Below are 23,774 nucleotides of genomic sequence, written 5' to 3'. Positions count from 1 at the left end.
TACTGACATTGTGTTTTAAGACACTTCAACAATATATCCCCCAAAAGGGAAAAGATTAAGGGAGGGTGATAAAATCTTAATAGTCATTGAATCTGGGTAAAGGGTAAAGGTTATAAGAGGATTTGCTATACTATTCTGTTTTTATGTTTGAGATTTTCATAAGAAAAATTTTTAAAGAGGAAAAATAAAAATATCAATATGCAAAAGTAAACATTAGTATTTAAAGTAAACATTGTAATTAAATTCTAACTAAACATTAGAATTAAAAGTTCAAAAAGCGGAAGAGTATTAGATTTTTAAACATCAATAGCTTTCTTACATCAGAAAATAACTAGTTACAATAGCTTTCTTACATTAGTTACAATAATATCTTGCTTTGTTATTTTTGTTAACTACCATTGAGTCTGCCTACTCATAGCAACTCTGTATAGAGTTTCTAAGGAGTGGCTGGTGGGTTTGAACTGCTGGCTTTGAGGTTAGCAGTTCAAGGCTTACACTACAGCACCATGCCAGTACTCCTATTTTGCTTAGTGGTGGTGGTTGTGTGCCATGGAGTTTGTTCTGACTCACAGCAACCGGTATATGGTTTCCAAGGAGTGGCTGTTGAGTTTGAACTGCTGACCTTGAGGTTAGCAGTCCAGTGCTTATCCTACAGTGACTCTAACAAGAGGGGATGTGTGACTACAAATGTACGCTGTTTGTATGGGTCTTTTTTTTTAAGTTTCATTGCCATGGTTACAATCCCCTCCATGCATCATCAACCAATCAAAGGGTATACACTACAAGCCTGCCCCCCCCCAGTCGTCAGCACACAGCCCCTCTCCCTCTCTGTGTCTAAAGTCCTGTATGGGTCTTTTTAATAGTTCCGAAACTCACTACCTTTTCTCCATCCCTTGTACCACTTTCCTGTCTTAGGGTATGTCTCTGTTAGATTACTCCATCAGCCCCTTTGGTTACCTAGATTTGGTATCACTGTATGCCCTCTTCTAGACTATATGCCATTTTATTATTTTTCCATTGAGGTACATTTTTTCTAAAACATAAATCTGACCATTTCACTCCACTGAAATCCTTCAAACCTATATCCAAACGCTTACCTTATCACACAAGTTCCTTCACAAAACTACCTTACTCCCATCTACCTCCTGGATTCATTTCTGACGACTCTCCCACTCTCATCCTATATACTCTAGCCTCTTGTAATTACTATCATACTCTAGCAAATTGTAGTTCTTAAAATACTTCTATATTTTTTCTTGCCTCTTTACTTTTGAACAGATACCTCAAGAAACACTCTGTCTACCTACAATATTCTTTCTTCCTTCTTCACCTGGTTAATGTCATTCAGTCTATATAAGACTCAGTTCAGGAATCCCCTCCTCTAAGACATTTTCCTTCATATCCCTAGTCTTGGTTGGATGCCCCTCTTTGCTTTCTTAGTTCTCATGTTTCTGTTTATTACAATAATAATTATATGGAGTTATAACTGTCTGATCAATTATCTCTCTTGCCACCAAACTGAGCTCCTTGAGGACAAACGCTGTGACATGTTCATCTTTATGTCTCTATCAATGAAAAGTGGCAAGAGTTAGGAGTGGGAAGTGGGTGTTCAAAAATATTGGTTAAATGAGAAACCTATTGGAGTATAACATATTTACCAAAATACAGACCAGGTGGAAAGACGTCAATATTCAGAAATTAATGTGTAGAATTAATGTAACCTCAAAAAAAACACAACTCAGTAGGATTTTAAAATTAGCATATAACCAAATATTTCTAGATTTCTTTTAGAAATATGATTGGTCTAAAATACATAATACTATTTTGATAAAGAAGAATTATGGGGTCCAACTAAGTCTCATATGCAACACATAAGGCAACAATAATGAAAAATATGGCACCAAAAGCAAATAGATGGACAGAAACAAGGCTCAGAAAAAGGTACTATTACATATCAGAATTTAATATGCAATAAGAGAGAGAGTCATGATTAACCAAAGGGAAGGGAAATTTGGGAAAATAGACAAAAACTTGGGAAAACAGACAAAACATTTAGAAAAATTTTCAGAATATGCCAACTGCCTAACCCAATGCTTGCTTGACTTGTTTATTTTACACACAAATATCAAAGGCCTACTATCTATGCTAGGTACTACTGTGCTAAGCAAGAGTCAAGATACTCATCTTGTTTTCACCGAGGGCTCTGGAGGTGAAAAGGATAACATAACTTTCTCAACTTTTTTTTTTAACTTTTTGTTGTGATTAGGGTGAAAGTTTAGAGAGTATATTTGTTTTCCATTCAACCACTCACATCTTGTTTCATGACATTAATTACAGTCCCCACAATGTCACAGCACTTCCATTATCTTTCATCAGTCTTTCCTATTCTGCCCGTTTGATCTCATATGGTTGATTGTTCTAAGTAGCGCATACCTCCTTGGTGTTACTGTTTACCCTATGTTGTTGTTGCTAAATGCCAAAGAGTCAGTTCTAACTCTAATCGACCCTACATAGGGTTTACAAGGAGGGGTTGGTGGGTTTGAACCACTGACTTTGCGGTTAGCAGTCAAGTGCTTACCCTACAGAGCCACACCAGGACTCCTGTTCACACTACAGGCCTGCCTATTATTTGGCTGGAAGTTGAGCTGCATGGATCTACCCATTATTTAATGAGAACTTCTACCCAGACTTTCTACTGAACAAGGAAAAAGTATATATATATACTCAACACAAGGAGAAGAAGGAAGAATGTAGAGTACCCATTAGAAATGTCTCAAGGAGCTTACTAGTGGGTAATGCTTAGAGATATGCTTTTGAAACACATTATCACTTAAAAGTTGAAATCACTACTGGATGCTTTGTTTCTGGATGGAGTTTTTCATATCCTGAGATTATTCATTCAGCTAACATTTTTTGTGTGTGCTGTTGGTAACTGTTATAAATAACTAGAAACACGATAAACATTGCAGGACCTCAGAGACCTAAACTCAGGCCATTTCAACACTTTTACTGAACACCTACTTTATGTCTGGTGGTCAGGGTACAAAAATGAGTAAGACAGAGACTTAGGAATTCAATCACTAAATTTAACCTGCCAAAAAATACCAAAAAATATAAGCACAAACATATTCATTGCAATGCTGTTTATGATTGTGAAAAGTTAAATATAATCTAGATGCTATCAGAAAGGGTCCAACTGGCTACATAAATTGTAGTCCATTCAAACAATTTATACTTTCACAGCCATGGAAAGATGATCAATGCGCAAAAAAAGCAGGTTCTCAGAATGAACCAATAATTTTAATTTTTTAAAAAAATTATGAGCTGGTAATTATTTTTTAACTCACACATGTACAAAATTTAAAACAAAAACAAAAAATGCCTGAAGTAATTTTCAATACAATTACTAACAGGGGTCTCCCTCTGAGTAGTGGGACTGTGTGTGAATATCTAGACAGTTCAGCTCAGAGTCTTGTGGAGTGGCAACCCTAATAGCCAGGACTGTGCTATAATACAGGTGTATCTGGGTTTCTGGTCTCCTTTCATTTGTTCCTCACTTTACTCTTTCACCCTAGCTTTATGTATAAAATGTCAAATCTGGTGGACCTTCTCTGTCTTGCCTTTACTGAACCTCTCTTAGCTGCTGACATTGCTGTCTCATTCCTTTCTCAATTGTTTTGAAATAGTCTCTTCTATTGCCTTTTTTTTTGGGGGGGGGGCGGGCAGAGGGGGGTCCTGGTATAGCACTGTGGGATAAAGGTTGGTTTGAACCACAAGGTCGGCAGTTCCAACTCAATAGCTGCTCCTTGGAAACCCTGCACAGGGTCACTATGAGTTGGAACCAACTCAATGGAACTTAACAACAATATTTAAGACACCCCAGATACTGGTTTTCCTCTTCCTTTTCAACCTCTTCTGTTGGCTTTTTTTGCCTAACCTTTAGTTATCTGTAAACACTTAGCCTCTTTTCTTTTCCTTCTCCACCTGCCTTCCATGAGTAAGTAATTTTACCCACTCTTGTGGTCTAACTACCACCTATAAACAGATGACTCTCAGATAAGTACCTCTAGCCCAAAGGTTTCCACTGAGCAGAAGACCCAAATATCCAGTTCCCTACTAGATAATTCTGTTTATTCTGCAAGCACCTCTAACTCAACATTTCTAAAATGACAAAAAGGAACTCCTCATCATCCCCCTTTCCTCCTGTATTTCTCATTCAATGACATGATCATCTAACCATCATTTTAGGCTCCACTGTCTTTCTCACCCTCACAGTTATTCACTTATCCCAGGTCTTACACGTCCACTTCCTCGATGTCTCCTATATCCTCTCCTTCCTCACCGCTGTCTGTTAAGTCTTCATCACCTCTTAACAGGTCTGCTGCAGTGGTTTCCTAACCGATCTCTGTACCCAGCCTTGCCCTCTGCAATTGATCCTCTATATTGAAGTGAGAGTGACCTCTCTACAGCATATGCTCCCTTACCAAAGGTCTTTTCATTGCTCTCTGGTGGTGCTAGTTGCTGTAGGCTTGATTAATTTCTAAGTACACTATTCAAGCTCTGGATAACCTGGAACCTCTTTTGCCTTACCTCTCACCACATTACTCCTTCTTCTCTCCTCATTCCTAGCTCCCAGCCTTTGTCTCCGTATGCTAAGTTCTAACACAGAGAGCCGTGGTGGCACTGTGGGCTAAGTGATGGGCTGCTAAGTGTAAGGTTAGTGATTCAAACCCACCAGCTGCTCCATGGAACAAAATTAAGTCTGTGTGCTCCCACTAAGGCACCATACGATAACAATGGACTGCAAATCACACAGTCCATGATTTGAGCTGCCAGCCACTCTGAGGGAGAAAGACGAGGCATTTTGTTTCCATGAAGATTTAATGCACTGGAAACGCTATAAACAATCATTATGAGTTGGAACCGACTTGATGACACTCACTAACAATAATAACACGAGTTAGAATTGACATGATGACAGTGGGCTTGCTGCTTTGTTTCTTTCATTTAAAGCCACAGAGAATAACCTGCCTGCCTGTCCCTGTTTTGGGTCAGGTTGTCTGGTCTTCACACATTTCTGAGCCTTAATTCACACTGTTCCCTCTGCCTATAATGATTCAATGTCCATTTCTCCTCTTAACTGTAAACATCTTGAGGGGTGAACCTGTATCCTATCCCAAGTTATATTCCCAGCCTAAATCACAGTGTCTAGCACAGAACAGACATTCAATAAATATTTGTAACAAATATTTATTGAATCAAACAGTTAAATGGAAACCACTTACATTTGGCTTTCAAATCGGCTTTGTTATAACATTTGCATATGGATGTAGTTGATTGGGAAAATCACACAATTACAACAAAATAATGGAACTATAGTATACAGAATCAAATTCAAAGGCACTGGGAAAATGAAGTGTTTCTAATTTTTACTCATCACTGAGACTCTTCCTGCTTACTGTTCCATGATTTATATGAATGATCTCATTTAATTTTCATAATTAAACAATGAATTCAGTACTACCATATTGCATTTCTTTTTATAAATAAGAAAAATGACATATAACAAAGGAACTTGCCCCAAACCTCAGTTACTAAGTGTGGAAGGCAGAATTTAAACCCAAACCCGACCCAGAGCCTGCACACTTCATCCTTACACTCTATCCCTCTACTTTATTAGAAACTGGTACACAGGAAGTGTTCAGTCAAGCTTGGCTGAGATAATGGTGTTCACCTTCTTGGTATGCCTGATCAGTAGATCCTGAGAGGTTGCCAAAGGACAGAAGGCTTCCAGTCTCAAGGCAGGGCGAGGGGCAGGATCTGCCCCAGGTACTATGCAGAAGCCCCACCAGACAGGTCAGATGGCTTGCCAACACCAGGTAAGCAAGCCCAGGACAGGCAGGGTTGTGCGAGTGCTCCCATGTCAGCAAGGAGGAGTCTCCAAAGAAGAGTGACAACAGGAAAGGCATTCTGGTCTAGGGCCGTAGGACAGAAGAGGAGAGGAGTCTGAGAAATCACTTAGAAAAAAACAAGGCTCATAAACTTGGATCACAAAGGGAATCCCATGGTTAACAAGAGCAGTTGCTATACTTTATGTATCTTAACTTTTTAAATCCTCAGACCTCTCTGTAAGGTGGTTGTTAGGTAAGGTTGTTAGGTACTGTCCAGTCAGTTCTGATTCATAGCAACTCTGTGAACAACAGAATAAAACCACTATCTGGCCCTATACCGTCCTCACAATTGTTAACATGTTTCAGCCCATTGCTGCAGCTGTCATGTCACCCAATCTCATTGAGGGTCATCCTGATCCTCAACCTTTTACAAGTATGATTACAATGTTTTTATCCAGGGACTGGTCTCTCCTGATGGTATGTGGTAGATGCTATCATTATTCCTTATCTCCTAACATGGCGCTGTAGGATCAGCACTGGACTGCAGACTACAAGGTTGGCAGTTCAAACCCACCATCTGGTCCTCAAAAACCCTATACAGCGTCGCTCTGAGTTGGAACCGACTTGACGGCAATTAACCACATCAACAGAAATACAGGTTAAAAAACTGGAGGTGCAGAGAGGTTAAGCAACTTGCTGAAGGACACAGTAAGAAGCAAGACCAAGTTTCAAACTCTGGTAGCCTGGCTCCAAGTCCACGCTTTAACCTCTAAGCTTTATTGCCTCTGTGATCATACAGTTGGAAAAAATACAATGAGGCTCTGTGACCTTTCCCCAAGGTCACAAGCTGGTCAGTAGCTACATCAAGGAAGTTAATGACCTGCAAAGGATCATTATTTGCTCCATGAAGTTTTTACTTTAAAGCAAGCAGTGCCACTGGCTCTAGTCAAGTGCCCTGGGTTTAAGGGTGAGGGGGTTTCTGCGCCCAGTGCACTGTTAAGACAAATCAAATCCTCTGCAGGAAGCAACCTTTAACTTATTTAACAACAACAGTGAATACTAAGTACATACTAGGTCTTGTGCAAGATATTGAGTGAGTCAAGGAGCTCCAGGTAGGTTTAAGTACAGGAGAAGACACCTAATCCAACAAGTGTACTAAAGTGTTACAGGTCTTAAGACACTGGTAACTGCAAGATCGGCAGTTCAAACCCACCAGTCACTCTTAGGAAACCCTATTATAAGGGTCACTGAGTCGGAACTGACTCCACGGCACGTAACAACAAGCTCTGTAGGATAAGCACTTGGCTTGAAACCACAAGGTCTATGGATTGAGCCCACCAGCTACTCCACAGGAAAAAGATGAGGCTTTCTGCTCCTGCACAGATATGAAGCCTCGAAATCCCCCAACTGGGTCACTATGAGTGGAAACTGACTCAATGGCACTTTAACATCTAATTTTAGTTCATTGAGACCCTATTGGAATTCTGACCTACAGAACTATACCAAATTTGTGTTAAGCTACTAAGTATATAGTAATGTGTTGTGATAGCCATAAAAAATGAATAGAGGGTCTATAAGTAGTTCAGAAGCAACAGGAATCTATAGAGCATTTGAAAATAGGCCATTTGAAAGGTCTCTGCCACTAACATTTCCTATGATCATGGGCTAAGTTAAATCATGCACCCATTCATTCACTCATCCACTGACTTCTTTGTTCATTCGACAAACATTCTGAGCTTCATCTGGGTCTTGAAGGATAAGAGCTGGCTATTGACAGAGTGCACCTTTTGTTTTCAGAAGGTGGTTGGAATGATGTATTTGGTCTTCACCTGAGGCAAGTTACTTTAAACTCTCTAAGCCTCGGTTTTCCTGTTTGCAAAATGGAGAAAGCAGCATTTACAGTATAGAATTGTTAGATGAATCAAATGAGGTCACAGATTTGAAAGTACTTGGTAAGCAAAGGTTTTTAGTAGTTGTCACTGTTGGATAATCATAAATGAAAAGACGGCATCTCTGAAATCAGATCGATATGACTGACATGAAACTTCCCCTGAAATCGTCGTGTACATATATACAGTATTGCAAAAGTGGAGCCGGCCTGATTGTCAGGTTGACAGCACAGGATCTAACTCCACCACCTCACCGGCCATTTATGCCTACTGGTTTCCCTTATAATAAATGGATTCACTTACAGAGGTCCCATAATTGCCAGGTTCTAACTGTACTCTTTCCACCTCCTTCAGTAGCTCTTTCTCCTCCTCCCACTTCTCCATCACAGATAGACTCCAAGGTTCAGTCAGTCTTCTGGCCCTTTAATCTTCTCTACTCAGAGAATTTATCCACTTAGACGTGATTTTAAATACACTTTCTGGCAAAAGACTTCCTAATATATATTCTAGTCTAAGTCTCTCATGTGAACTTCAACTCTACATCTCCAACTGCCTGCTGGACATTTCCACTGAAAGACTTTATGTCAGAACAAAATGCTAGGGACATTGACTAAAATAGGGATGCTAGGAGAAAACTTCAACTTGGGGGTACACAAAACAAAAGACACTACATTTAGATTTAAAAGAGGCAAGCTTGAGCAGATGGCAGAACCCATAGGATGGTCCAATAAACTAAAGGCACATATGGCAGACTGCTAACCAGGAAAGAACAATGCCCCAAGAGACCTGGATTCTCATTACATCTCCGATGCCAATTCACTATGTAGCCCTAGGTAAGTCACTTCACCTCACTAAGTCTATTTCCTTGCTTATGAATTGAGGCAGCTAAATGGATTTAAAAGAGTTTATGACATTGGCATTTGTAAAGCTCATACAAATATGGACAAAGAACATAAACAAACAACTCATACACACAAAAAAGGACAAAATACCCATAAACACATGGAAAGCAATTCAACCTATACAGCAAATGAAAACAAAATGCTATTTCTCCCTATTGGTAAGATTTTAAGAAAGTGATTGAGATAAAAATTGGAGTAACCTCTCTAAAAATCTAAAATTCAAAAAGGGAACCAGACAGAAGATGCAAATTCAAGAGTCATCTGGATTAAGGTTCCAGTTAAACCGAAGAAGTAGGCAAAGTCTCTGGCTAAATGCTCTAGAGAAACAACAAAAGATTGAGATCTGAGCTTTAGAAGAAAGCACACTGCTAAGGGACAGGGAACAAGAACTGAAGAAAAGAGTACCATGAGGTAACAAGAAGAGTAGATAGAGAAAACAGGAATATGTTGTCAGGTGCCCTATGTTGTTGTTGAGTACCATGGAGTCAGTTCTGACTCATAGTGACCCTACACAGGGTTTCCGAGGCTATAAATCTTTACGGGAGCAGAAAGCTTCATCTTTCTCCCATGGAACCACTGAATCACTGGTAGTTTCTAACTGCTGACCTTGAGGTTGGCAGCCTGACATGTAACCACTATGCTACCAGAGCTATAGAGGGCTAGAAAAAGCCTTCTTTGTCCAGCCTTGTCATTATCATTCATAAGTAGAAGTTACTTACTGAGGCCCTGCTGGGCACGCCACTAATGCTTCAAATGTATTTTGTGAATGAAACAGACGTGGTCCCTGCTAACATGGAATTGTTGTTGTGCTCTCAAGTAAATAAAAAAACGAAGTAAATCATCAAGAAATTACGAGTTGAGATAAGGACTATGAAGGAAACGAACACTTCAAAAATAGATACAGAATTGGCAACAGCAACCAGATCAGTGCTGTTTATGTGAACATAAAAGATAATAATCAATGGTCTCAAGTTCACAGTTCTGGGGAGATGAGAACTGAGACAAAACCAGAGGATTTGGATAGCATGAACTTACTGGTGTCCTGCATGAGAAGACTAGTGGTTGTAGGAGAAGCCAGGTTGGGAAGGATTTAATGAAGGCGTGGGAGGGGAGGAAGTGTGGGGGTTGTGATTATCAATCATTTTTAAAGGACTTTGGCTATGCAAGGAAGGAGAGAAACAGAATGTCTGAAAAAGGTGGCAGGACAATTAAAGAGTACAATTGTATGTGTCTGAAGGCAGATACAAAGTGCCAGTGGGTGACAACAATGTGCAAGGCATCCTGGCTTTCCCCTCTCTCTCAATTCCAGTCAATCCTTGCTTGTTAAATCGGGTCCATTCTCCCTGATGGGTTTTCTACTTTATTCCTCCTCAATGCTCCATGCCTCCAACATATCTCGCCTCAATGATCACAACCATAACTTGTCCTCATGGCTCCTCACTTCCTCACCTCCTTCAGGCTTTTGCTCAGATCTCCCTCTTTTAATAAGGTCCACTCCGGCCTGCATCCATCACCTCTCTTAGCCTACACTTTTTCCCCACAGTACTTATCATTTCAACTACTATACAATTCTCTTATTATGCTTCTTCTTTACTGACTGTTTCCTTCACTAGAAGGAATGTCTCACTCACACTGGTAGGAATTATTTTTGATCTGTTCTGATCACAGGCACCTAGCACAGGGCATGGCACATGGTAGGCATTCACTAACGACAAGATAAACGAATATCTGCCTATCTGTTCTCCTTTTCTCAGTATCACTTCGTTCTTATTCCTTCATTCTTGTCTTGGCCACCAGAAACAGTGATCACATCACTTTCCAGCTGAAGTCCATTAAATGGTTCCAATAGCAGTTATTACAAAGCAAGAAATACTCATATTTTTCCCACTATTGTTGTTGCTAACATAGCAACCCCGTATAGAGTTTCTTTCAATGTTGCGAGGCTTGAACTTTTTCTTCAGTTCTTTCAGCTTCAGAAATGCTGAGCATGTTCTTCTTTTTTGGTTTTCTAACTCCAGATCTTTGCACATTTTATTATAATACTTGACTTTGTCTTCTCAAGCTACCCTTTGAAAATTTCTAACAGACATTGCCTTATTTAAAAAAAAAAAAAAAAAAATCTTTGGGAAACTCTGGATAAAACTAAATTAAACAGGTCTCTCTTCTACTCTACTGTAGATATCAAGGGAAAGGAAAAAGAAATACAGTATTTTCCAAGTTTACTTATACCTTTTCTTCAGAACACCTCACTGGACCGGAATTCTAAGAAATACACTGTTGCCTGCTTCTCTAGATAGGGCCCCACATTCTGCTTGTGCTCTTCTCCCTTGATGGTCCTAGGGTCCTCTGTTCCTGGAATGTAAGATTAACTACTACCCCCTTTTTGTTACACAACTTCTACCTTTACAGTTGTGACAACTGCAATTAGAAATAACCATTACTCGCTACTGAGTCAAATTAATCCTATCCCCATCTCCTTTCACCAGCCCCATCTTGACAAAAGGATTCAGTGGGAATTTTATCTTTCTCCCTTACTCTGAAACTAAACTCCCTCTTGAAAACTTGTAAGACTTTGTGCCTTTATAGCTCCCCCATTTTAGGTAGCCATTGTCTAACTTGCCCGTCCCTATCAACCCTGTGTACTGAGGGGATAGGCTTGATCCTTGATGTGAAGACTCCTTCCCGTCTCAGTTGGTATTTTGAGCTATTATTACATCCATAAGTATAGATCAAGTTCATCAAATTATACCAATTTGCACTTGCTTCCTTTATCAAATTTCTTTCTCTAGATGAGTTCTGATCATCAAGCCTCCAAGCTAGGTCAAATGGGTGCTATCTGCAAGTTTGGGCATTCTTGTGAACCTCCCCCCACTTCATATCAGCTGGATGCTTCACTCTCAGCTCTAGCCCCAGTGGTTAGGTCAGTGTTCATGGGCTCAGGAGTTCCCAAGTCTCCCCAAACTTTGGATCAACCAGACTTTCCTATCTATTTTCTCTCTCATCTCAAGGTCAACAGGAGTCTATGGAACATGGTCAAACTCAGCCCATATCTTCGTTATTGCCTTTCCCCTACTTCCACTCACAAGTAGACCAATGTGGTCACCAGTGAGCTTACAAGCCTGCTCATGTGTTCCCCCTTTGTTTCAGTCTTGGAAGGGGGTTTGCCCTGAAGGGACTTGATGGCTTGTTTTGATGGCTCCCAGGTGAACAGCTTGCTTGTTCTTGTCATAGCCAAACAGTCTTCTGGTTTGTTTTTTTAATGTTTGCTGGTCTTTCTTTTAAGAAGTATCTTCTGTTCCTCTAGCTGCTCTGGGCTGAAGAAACACGCATTTGAAAACACTGGCTTTTAGGATAGACTTCAGAAACCACTGGCCAACTTTTAAGTTTCTTTATAAACAGGCCCCATTTCTACCCACTCTTTTATCCTAGCCATGTATCCTAGATTCTAGCTGGCTGTTCCAGATGCTCAAGCCTCCAATACTTTGCTCATGTGCTTGCCTGCATGCAATGATCTCATTTTGACCTAGCAGGAATTCTACCTCCTCTATGAAAAAAACCCATCCCAACTAACACAAGCAAAAATAGTCACTCTCTACCTTGTCTTCCCACAGACCTTTGCATATCCCTTAACTTAAGCATTTTCACATGTCAATCATAATTGAATACCTATATGCTTATTTCCCCAGAAAGAAAGTAAGCTCTTTATTAGCATGGCCTATGCATTACTCTCTGGAGTCCTGGTGTGGTGCTGCAGGTTAATGCACCCGACTGCAAAGCCGTTTGAACTGCAAGGTCAGCAGTTCAAGCTCACCAGCTGCTCATTGGAAGCCCTATACAGGGTTGCTATGGGTCGGAACCGACTAGACAGCACTTAACAACAACAACATGCATTATTCTCTAGCATTCAGTATAACGCATGGTTCCTAGGAGGGTGTTCACTATACAATGAATGAATGAATGAATGGATGGATGGATGAATGGATGCAACAAATGAATTTAGAACAGATGATCTAGAGTTCTTGCTACTCTGATCCTTAGCTTGTTCATCAATCTTAACAATTTAGGGTCCTCATTCTGTTAACCTATATGGTAAACTTCTCTTAACTCTACTGAATGTTAGCATTCAAACATGCTTGATTTAATCCCACTTAAAAATTAGAACTTCCTCCAATTCCACATTCCTGTTCTGATATTGCCCCCTCTCTCTTCTTTCTGTTATTACCAAACTTCTTAAAAGAGCTATTTCAGTTTCATTTCCTTACCTTCCCCTCACTCCTCAAGTTTCGGCCTTATCTTTGGAACTGTCCTTACCAAGATCATTAAAGATATACCTTTCCAAAAGTCAATTCATAATTTTTGGACATAACTTACTTGGCCCTTAGACGAATATGCTGACGAATCCCTAGAAACACCCTTTCCTTCATATTCCATGACAACATTCTCTCCTGTTTCCCTTCTCTCTGTTTCTTCTACAAGTTTCTCACACGTTGGTGGGCTTCTGGATTCTGGACTTGGCTCTTTGCTTTTCTTATGTACATTCCCTGGACAAGCTTATCTATTCTCAAACATAGATTTCTAAGTACATGCTGATGACAACTTCCAAATCTATATTTATAGTCTCTCTTCAGCTTTAGCCTTCTACATCAAACAGCCTGTTGGATATTTCCTCTTATATGTTCCACAGGTATCTCTAGTGCAGTAAGTCTAAAACTGAACTCATTATTTCCTTCTCTCCAAAACTGTTGTTCCCCATCTTAATGCGACTGCCATCCACCTAAGGATTCCAGTTTCACTCAGCTTTCAATCCCTCATCTTCATTTCCAACAGCCAGTTAATCTGTAGGTCCTTTGGATTTTATACCATAGATGGCTCTTGATTCCAACCACATTTCTCCACCCCTAAAACTACTCCATCCAAGCCACCTTCATTTTTCATCTAGGGGCTCAGAGCTTCCAACTACGGCTTCCTGCTTCTAGGTTTGCTTCTCTCCAACCCTTTTCCCAGGACAATCAAATTTTTCTAAAATGCGAACCAAAATATGTCATTTCTCCACTCAAAAACCCTCAATAATAACCACCCTGTTATCCTTAACTCTGGTAGCATAGAAGTTACAAATAAGGCTGATAACTTCAAGGCCGGCAGTTCGAAATTACCAGCCGTTCCATAGGAGAAAGATGAGGCTTTCTGCTCCCATAAAGATTTATCACCTCGGAAACCCTGTGCAGGGTCACTATGAGTCTGAACTGACTCCACGGTACTTAACAACAATATCCTTAGCCTGGAGTCCTGGTGTGGCACTGTGGGCTAATGTGTCAGACTGCAAAGTCATTTGAACTGTAAGGTCGGTGGTTCAAGCTCACCAGCTGCTCCTTGGAAAGCCTACACAGGGTCGCTATGGGTCAGAATCGACTCAACAGCACTTAACAATGACAACAATCCTTAGCCTGGTGTGGCACTGAATAAGCACTGAACTATTAACCACAAGGTCAGAAGTTCAAACCCACCAGATGCACCTTGGAAACCATACACACGGTTGCTATGAGTCTGAATTGACTTAATGGCACTTAACAAGAGCATTATCCTTAGCATAAAGACCGAGTGCTTGCATTTTACAGAATACTAAAGCTACCCTTCTACTACAGCGCAACTAGATCCTGGATAGAAGCTCTCTCCCATCCCTTCAAAAAAGTGAGCAGAGGCTAGAAGCTCAGGGAGGGTTGGGGTTATTCTAGGCTAATGCTAACAACAAGGAAACTGAAATACTCAGTCTTGGACTTGTGGTACGGTAGGAAATCTAGTCCTAGGATTCCCATACTGAACTGGGACCCCTGAAAGGTGTGTTAAAATATTCCAGGTGAGAGGTGGCCCCCTGACTACTGTCAGGAAAAAAAAAAAAAGTTTTTTTTTCTAGAAGGAAGCTTCTCATTTTAGTCCTACATAATGTCCACTGATTGAAATCAAACAATGAGCTCACAATGAAAAATCAACAAGCTCATGGGAAAGTAAGCACTATGAGACTCAGTAGAAACGATAAACAACAGATTTAGACCCCCAAAGACTGCAAATATTAACACAGTCAGATAAATAATATAGAACAGATATGCATTAAATGATTATATAAATAAAGGGCATACTCACAGACATGCAAAGTAACATTTAAAAGCTATAGAATGAAGAAAAAAAGGGAACTTCTAAAATAGAAAAGTGGAGTTTTTAAAATAAAAAAAATCAACAAATGTGTTAAACAACAAATTAAACTCTGAATTTAATTGATTTACCAGATTAATTTGCTGGAGACAGATATATCAGAAGAAATTAATCAGAATGTCATGAGACAGAGTAAAACTATGACAGAAAAGCTAAGGGAACTGGAAGACAGAAAGTTTAATGTATTTCCAATTGCAGCATTCCATATGCAGAGAATGAAAAGAGGTACTTTTAAAGACAATGGCTGTAAATTTTCTGCAAATGAACATGAATCTGCAGGTCCATGAAGCATAATATATCCCAAATAAAAATAAATCCATGCTATAGTAGCTTCCAATGATCCCCACTACCTAGTCTTCTGTACTTGCTTTCCAAATTGTACCAAACAAACTATCTGTATGACCAGAAGAACGCAACAGAAATGATGGTATGCCACAGCTGAGGTTAGTTTATGAAGATCATGGCTTCCCTCTTAGTGCTCTCTTGCTTTCTTGTCCCCAGAGGTTGGGACAAGTTAGCTGCCATAACATGAGCAATCCTAAGGACAGGCTTGTATGGGAAGGAGTTAGGATCTCCTGCCAGTAACCCACGAGTGAGCCATTTTAGAAGCCAATCCTCAAGTCCTGGTCAAGCCACAGCCCCAAGCCTCAAAAGAGACCCAGAGCCAGAACCACCAAGAGAAGCTGCTCTCAGATTCCCAACCTGAGGAAAAATTGTGTGGGACAATAAATACTGTGTTCAGTGGCTAAACATTGGGGTAATTTGTTATGCAGCAACAGATAACTAATACATACACCAAAACTAAACAATTTTGAATAGCTTACAAAAGCCTTTCATCTGGCCCAACTTGTCTCTCCAGCCCTATTTCTTGCCACACACTCTTTCTCCAGCATATTATATTTCAAACACACCAAACTTATTTTAGTTGTTGGAATGTACCACATTCTCTCCCACCTCCAGCTCTCTATACTTGTTCTATGATGTTCCCTCTACTTGACAGTCTTCAATATCCTCTTCTATACTCACAACACATACATTCATTTGGCTAACTTCTCTCCCCATCATCAGAAAACTCATCATCACATTATATGATAAAGTCTTGTAAAACTCTTTCCATTAGACTGCAGGCTCCAAAGAGGCGGGAATAATATCTGTATCCTTCATTCTTATGCCAGCACAGTTCCTAGCACAAAGAAGGTACTCAGTAAATATTTGGCCTTCGCAACCCACAAGATAGGGACAGGCAGGAAGGCTAAATGTTGAAGAATGTAAACAGTTTCAGGCAATGATCCAAATGAAATCTTTAGCACAGTAACTGATGTAATTATAAAGGAATCGAGAAATCTGTATTTTCCATACAACCTCAGCTTCAGGGAAAACTTAAGGTATGGTTAAGACTCAAGAGTTGGATGGTTTCCAGTTCCTCCTAAGTCAAGCCCCTTCCCTGTGGTTTCATTATGATTCTTGAATTGAAAATCTCTGAACATCAGACACACCCATTCTTGAAAGCATACTCACAACTGCACTGAAAGGCCAAACAGAAATGATTTTTAAAACAAAATTATCATCTCTTCTGCATTTGTACTCAATTCCAAGCAATTATGTTATTTTAGATCTGATCAGATCTGGTATTTGTTGGGTGTGCCTAAATATGATCATATACATACACATATGTACATATACATCATAAAATATTAATCACTAGTACCCTCTACTGGCTGGAATAACTTATCTCCTCATATGAATGGTCTTATTGCCCTCTAGTGACCACAACCTATAAAGACGGAAAATCCAGCAGCAGATGGGAGACTCTCCTTGGCTACAAGGATAGGGTTTTATGTTCTTTAAGCATCTAATTTTCTCAGATTCTGGTTTATATTACAGGGGTGCAACTCTTGAGACTCTTGGGGGGCCCTCAGGGGATTTCACACAGCTCTTCCCAGCTGCTGGAGTCAGTCTGAAGCTGCTCCATCTCCTGCTTCTCATGAACAAGAGGTCAAGGGGAGGCAGAGAAGGCAATGGCTTGCACCGGTGAGGGCAAGAGCAGCAGCTGTGAATGACTGCCCTAGACTCTCTAGGGAGCTGGGAGCAGCTTGAGGAACACATGTTGGTTCTCCCTTGCATATTATTCACAGTTGTGTACTGTACTAAAATAGCAATTCAACATAGTCCGGGACTTACCGTTTAAATATCTCCAATGCTATACTAAATGATGCAGCAGCAAATGTTGCTATCATTGCTTTTAGAAACCAAGTTATTTCTGTTCAAAACAAAAAAGCCAAGGCACTTTCAAGATGTAACTGCAATGTCTCCTCCTTTTCTGAACTTCTCAGGTTTAAATGACTGCTCTGTCCTAGGTGCCAGCATACAGCTTATACAGATGTGAAGGGGACCCAGAACATTATTTACATGGGTGGTACTGTAAGAGAAACACTGGACTGTTAGCCACAAGGTCAACAGTTCAAACCCACCAGCCACTCCTCAGAAATCCTATACAGGATCACTGAGCCAGAACTGACTCGACAGCACACAACAACAGCAACAATTTATAATCTATAATAGTTCAGTACTCTCATTTGTCTCTATGCCTTTATCCTCTATCCAGATGTAAGTTTCTTGAGGTCGGGAAACATGTCTTACTCAGTTTTGCACACTCAGTATCAAGCAAAAAAATCTATGAAATAGAATGGTCAAAGCCGTCATTTTGTTTGGATTCACACTCATGAAAATAGTCAAAAAATCAAATGACATATTGCATTAGGCAAATGTGCTGCACAAGACTTCTTTAAAGTGTTGAAGAGTAAAGATATCAGTTTGAGGACTAAGGTGTCCCGGATCAGAGCCACGGTATTTTCAATTGCTTCACATGCATCTGAATTACAGTGTTAGAAAAGAATACTGAAAGCACCACGGACTGCCAGAACAAATAAATCTGTCTTGGAAGAAGTACAGCCAGTATGCTCCTTAGAAGCCAGGCGAGACTTCATTGTCTCTCATGCTTCAGACATGTTATCAGGAAAGGCCAGTTCCTGGAGAAGAACATTATGCTTGGCAAAGTGGAGGGTCAGCAAAAAAGAGGAAGCCCCTCCCACAAAAAAAACGGAATGACACAGTGGCAACAGCAATGGGCTCAAATGTTTAACACCGATTGTGAGGTTGGCACAGGACCAGGCAGTGTTTTATTCTGTTGTGCATAGGGTTGCTTTGAGTCCAAACTGTCTCAATGGCACGTAACAACTCAAAATGCTACCCATAGATCACTGCCAGTTTGTAGTCCATAAGGTATATAGAGGAAGTTGATTTATTACTGAGAAGCTTTTACAGCAATTTAATGGAATAATTCAGAATCTGTTGAGTCTAATCATTAAAAATTTGGAACTTGAATGGTATATTTTTACTTCATTTTTCCCAGCAATTTTTATTATATATTACAGAAGTATCGATCTGTGACCAATGGGAACATTTTAAACAGTAGTCCTCTACCACAGACAGATTGAGAAGTACTGATAAGGTAGATAACTTCATAAATGTTTGAGCAAGAGAGCAAAAGAGAAAGAAAATAAAACAATGTTCATAAAATTCAGAAGGAACATACCTATTCTTGTTGACTGTAACACCTCCTTTGAGGGTATTTTCTTCTTTAATTCTTGTAAGGCTTCAACTAGGTTCTCTCTGGTTTGATCAGGAAGCTCCAACATAGTTTTCCATCTTTTTATGTCTTCTATAACCACAACTCTCTGGGAAAAACAAAAGTCATTTGGAAAATGGAAATCTTCATTAGAAAGATATCTGCCTTCACCTGAGCTAATGGGACTCCTATTGATATCTGAATTATTGATTATGACCCGAACCAAAGCACAGCATGTGTGATGGCCCGAAATGATGGGTAATTGCTTAAAAGCAGGCTGTGCTTATTGCAAATCAGGAAGAGAGGTGCATCTATTAGTAAAAGTGCAAGTTTTAATCTTAACCGTGTCAGACACCACTGAGCACTTAGCAGTCAGAGCCCATAAGGATGAGAAAAAAAGAAAAAGGATGCCAAGGTGAATCAACCCTATAGCTTACTTAAGAGTAGCGTAGTTCATAGGCAAGGAAAGGGATCAGTGATGTCATAAAGAGATGTTTATTTCAAGAATAAAAAGCACACTTCAACAGTTCCCCACTTCCTAGAGTATAAAACTGAAAGGCTCTTTTGTTTGAAGTATTTAAAAATACAAAAGGGTACAGAGTAACCTAAACTCATAATGAAAAAAAAGTTAACGTTTTATCATTTCACACAAAATTATGTTTTAAAAAATGTTTGCATCTCCTTACAGCCTTCACCAAACTCACTTCACTCCTCTTCTTTCTAGAAGAAACTATGTACCTTAAATTTGATTTGCATCTTTCAATTAAGTATAAAATATTAACAATTATGGAATCTGGGTAAATGGGATGGGAATTTTTTTTATACTGTGACAACTTTTGATATCAAAATATTTGCGTTTCAGTGAAAAGTCTACACAGCAAATTAGGTTCTCATTTAACAATTTCTACACAATGTGTTCAGTGACATTGGTTACATTTTTCACTTTGTCAGCTTTCTCATTATTTCTATTCTGGTTGTCCTGTTTCCAGTAATCTAGTCTCCCTGCCCCTTTACCTTCTCGTCTTTGCTTTTGAGTAAGTGTTGATTGTTGGATGACTTTTTCAAAGGCACACAATACTCAGGAATATTTTATGAGCCAATCTTTTATTTAGTTAAAAGATGACTTCAAGGAATAGTTTTGGTATAAGGTTTAAAGAGTATCACAAGATGATAATCTGTTTCAACCAAACAAATAATTCTGGAATTCTTAGGAATTCCTGATCAGAATGGTCATTATTGGTAACTGGGCACAAATCAAGTTCTTCTGGCCTCTGGAATGACTTGAGTAGACTTAGTCCTTTGAACTTGTAACTTTTCTAAAGGTTTGAAATTATTTCAACAAATTTTTTAAATGAATAGTTTTAACAATTACATAAGAATCTTGTCTCAGACAGATATAGCCTTGGGGCAAGGGATGGCTATGGAGGGAAAGGGTACACTAAAAGGTTTTTGGTAATGTCCTGTTTCTTGATCTGAATGTTGAGGATACAGATATATTCACTTTGTAAAAATTCATCAAGAAGTACAGTGATAATTTATATATACCCATGTGATAAATCTACCTCCCTCATCCCAAAAGACTCATCTTCCCTCCCTTGGCTGAGGTCTGTGTAGAGTCTAGAAACTTGTGGTGATAGGGGAGGGCATGTCTGACTCTCTTATTTCCTCATCTTGTTTACTCCTTCTCCCTCATCTGCTTCTTTGCAGGTTCAATGATGGAAAAAAGACAGGTGAGGGACAGAAAAGTCTTGTATTCTGTTATGGTACTACACTAAATAGGTTTTCATACTCTCTAGACTTGGTAGATATTTAAAGACTTTTGTGTGTGTGTGTGTTTAGTTCTTTTAAGATATTAAAAGATTAATTTGGGGTACATCTACCATTTGTTTGTCAGGATGTTGTATTATGGTAGCGTACGAGTTGCTGTGATACTAGAAACTATGCCACCAGTATTTTAAATATCAGCAGGGTCATTCACTGTGGACAGGTTTCAGCAGAACTTCTAGAATAAGATGAAGAAGACAGGCATGCTTAGCCACTGTACACCTTATGAACAGCAATGGAACATAGATATACTACCAGAAGATGAAAATATTATGAATTGCACCAGAATGGTGTCAGATATGGTGCCGGAAGATGAGCCCCTCAGGTTAAAAGGCATTGAAAATACTATTGGGGAATAGCTGCTTCCTCAAATTAGAGGCGACCGTGACAACACCAATGGAGTAAAACTTTGGGGACCCTTCATTTGCTGATACAGCACAACTCAAAATGAAGAGAAACAGCTGCAAACATCAATTAATATTGGAACATGGAATATATGAAGTATGAAATCCAGGATTATTTAAAGATTGAAGACTGAAAGGCATCAAAAATGAAATGGAATGCATAAAGATTGATATCAATGGACTGGCATTTGCCATTTTGAATTCTCTCCTATTAATGCTCCCATCTGATGGTAACAGCTTTTCCAATGCCCTTCTTTCTCCCTGGAATCAGCCAGCCACTCTTTCTGTCTTTAGACTTTCCCACACACAGTTCTGGTCTCTGTGTCCATCAACTCCCTGGAATTTCAAGTTCTCCAGAAAGAAATAATTCAGCACTGTCACTTCATCCAAAGGAATTTTCTCCCCTCTTCCTTTAAATTCATTCTTCTTTTTAACCTATTGTGGCTGATAGGTTAAAGATTCTAGAACTGGTCTTTGTACACTGCCTTCACAAATTTGGCATATATGGTCGAGAATTTCACTTGGGAATATCATTTGACACTTAAAAACTATTTTGTTTTCAGTATTTAGGAGTCTCAATAAAATTGGCACACTGGCCAGGAATCGAACCTGGGTGTCCTACAGGGAAGGTGAGAATTCTGTTTATGGTATTCCATTACTTCTATATACAAAAATCTCTCTTAATACCTAATAGTTTATAAGGAGCTCTGGTAGCATAGTGGTTACGAATCGGGCTGTGAACCGCAAGGTCAGTAGTTCGAAACTACCAGGTGCTCCGCGGGAGAAAGATGAGGCGTTCTGCTCCCGTAAAGATTAACATCCTGTGCAGGGTCGCTATGAGTCGGAACCGACTCCACGGCACATAACAACAACAATAACGTTTATAATGGTGTCCTAGTAAAGATTTACACCCTTGGAAACCCTATACAGGGTCGCTATGGGTCGGAACCAACTTGATGGCACATAACAACAACAACAACAACAACAAAGTGTGGTGCTGCGGGTTTATGTGCTGGACTACAAGGTTGGTTTGAATCACAATGTTGGTGGAACAACCTCACCAGCTGCTCCTAGGAAACCCTATGCACAGTCACTGAGTCCGAACTGACTTGATGGCACATAATGTTTATAATATTGCTTGATGAACCCTTGTATTTTCAACTTTTCTTTCCATGATCCCTGATGATGCAGTAGTTAAATGCTCAGCTGCTAACTGAAAGGTCAGTGGTTCAAACCCACAAGCCGCTGCACAGAAGAAAAATTTGGCAGTCTGCTTCCATAAACACTACAGTTCTGCATACCCCTGGTGAGCTTGTACTCTATCCCAAAGGGATGCTATGAGTTGGAATGGACTCAACAGCAAGAGGTCTGGCTTTAGCTTGTAAAATCATTTGTAAAAATGATTTGGCATCCTTGTCAGACCTCCTCATCTATGTTCACAGAGGGCAGGGGAGAATCACCATTACCATCAATCCAAAATGGATTCCTATGAGGTAGAGGTCAAATATACTTTGGCCCTCCAACTTTAAAAAAACAAAAAACAAACCAATTCTGGTACAAGTCATTCCTCCCACAGAGCTTTTTACTTCTCTGCTAGGTTCGATAATTCAATGCAATGGCCACACAGAACTCACAGACAATACTCATGATTATAGTGTTTTCTAGGGAAATAACAGGCTACAACGTGGGATCAGGATTAGAAAGTATGTACGCAAAGCTTCCTCTCTTTCGAACAATTCTCTCAGCTCCTCTCTACCATGGAGAATTCCTCCCGTCCTAAGGGGAGGTTCCTCTCAGCTCCCTTAGGACAGGCCTCTCTTCTGGCCCACAGTCTATGCCCTGCTCAGCTAACAGTTATTTTAGCTCTGCTAGTAAGTGCCTCGGAAACCCTGTACAGGGTCGCTATGGGTCGGAACCGACTCGACGGCACTTAACAACAACAACAACAGTAAGTGCCCATCAAGTCCTAGTGTGGCGCTATGGGTTAATGCACTAGACTGCAAGGTCGGTTTGAGTTGTGATACTAGAAGCTATACCACCAGTATTTTAAATATCAGCAGGGTCATTCATTACGGACAGGTTTCAGCAGAACTTTTAGAATAAGACGAAGAAGACAGGCATGTTTAGCCATTGTACACCTTATGAACAGCAGTGGAACTGCAAGTTTGTTGGTTCAAGCTCACCAGCTTATCCTTGGATATCCAATCAACAGTAAACAAAGTCTTTACGCTCTGACTGCAGGGACCACCACACACTTGAATTGGTAGGGGATATTTCTCTGATCTGTCAAATTGAGGGGGAAGAATTATCTTGTACCATAAAGGAATTTCACTGACTTCAAGTTTCTTAATTTCTTCTTTAGGCAGCTGGATATTTTTAAAAGCATTTTCTAATTCTTTATTTTCTTCCAGGATTTTAATTTTTCAGTCTGGTTTTGGTCTCTATGGTTCCACTGAAACTGCTCTGAAACTTGTTTTTGGTTGTTAAGTGCAGTAAAGTTGATCCCAACCCATAACGACCCTGTGTAGGGTCTCTGAGGAGTGGCTGGTGAGCTTGAATTGCTGATCTTGCTGCTCAAACTTTGCAGTCCAGTGCATTAACCCACAGCAACCATAGGAGGACTTACTATGTAGTTAGCTGCCACCGAGTCGGTACCAACCCATACCAACGCTATGCACAGCAGAACGAAACACTGCCCGATCCTGGGTCAATGTCACTACTGTTGCCACGCTTGAGTCCATCGATGCTGCCACTTGGATAATCCATCTCGTTGGGGGTCTTCCTCTTTTTCTTTGACCCTCCACCTTACCAAGCATGAGATCCTTCTCCAGCAACTTGTCCCTCCTGACAATATGTCCAAAGTATGAGAGATGAAGTTTGGCTATCCTGGTCTCCAAGGAGCACTCTGGCTGCATGTCTTCCAACAAAGACCTGTTGGTTCTTTTGGCAGCCCATGGCACTTCCAATATTCTCCTCCAACACCATGACTCAAAAGCATCAATGCTTCTACGGTCTTCCTTATTCACTGT

The 23,774-nt window shown here is 40.0% G+C and overlaps 1 protein-coding gene across 1 annotated transcript in view; it reads right to left on the bottom strand.

Moving 5' to 3' along the window:
- The window catches only part of TCEANC2 (transcription elongation factor A (SII) N-terminal and central domain containing 2), a 50,193-nt gene that overhangs the window by 14,124 nt on the left and 12,295 nt on the right, over positions 1–23,774 (bottom strand). The window contains exon 2 of the mRNA XM_006839797.1: positions 18,485–18,626. Within this exon, the coding sequence (XP_006839860.1) occupies positions 18,485–18,626 (142 nt within the window). The remainder of the gene's footprint in view (positions 1–18,484; positions 18,627–23,774) is intronic.

Source organism: Chrysochloris asiatica, unplaced genomic scaffold (genome assembly GCF_000296735.1).
Source record: "Chrysochloris asiatica unplaced genomic scaffold, ChrAsi1.0 scaffold00026, whole genome shotgun sequence".
Lineage (NCBI taxonomy): Eukaryota > Metazoa > Chordata > Mammalia > Afrosoricida > Chrysochloridae > Chrysochloris > Chrysochloris asiatica.
This window is presented reverse-complemented; position numbering and strand designations above follow the sequence as displayed.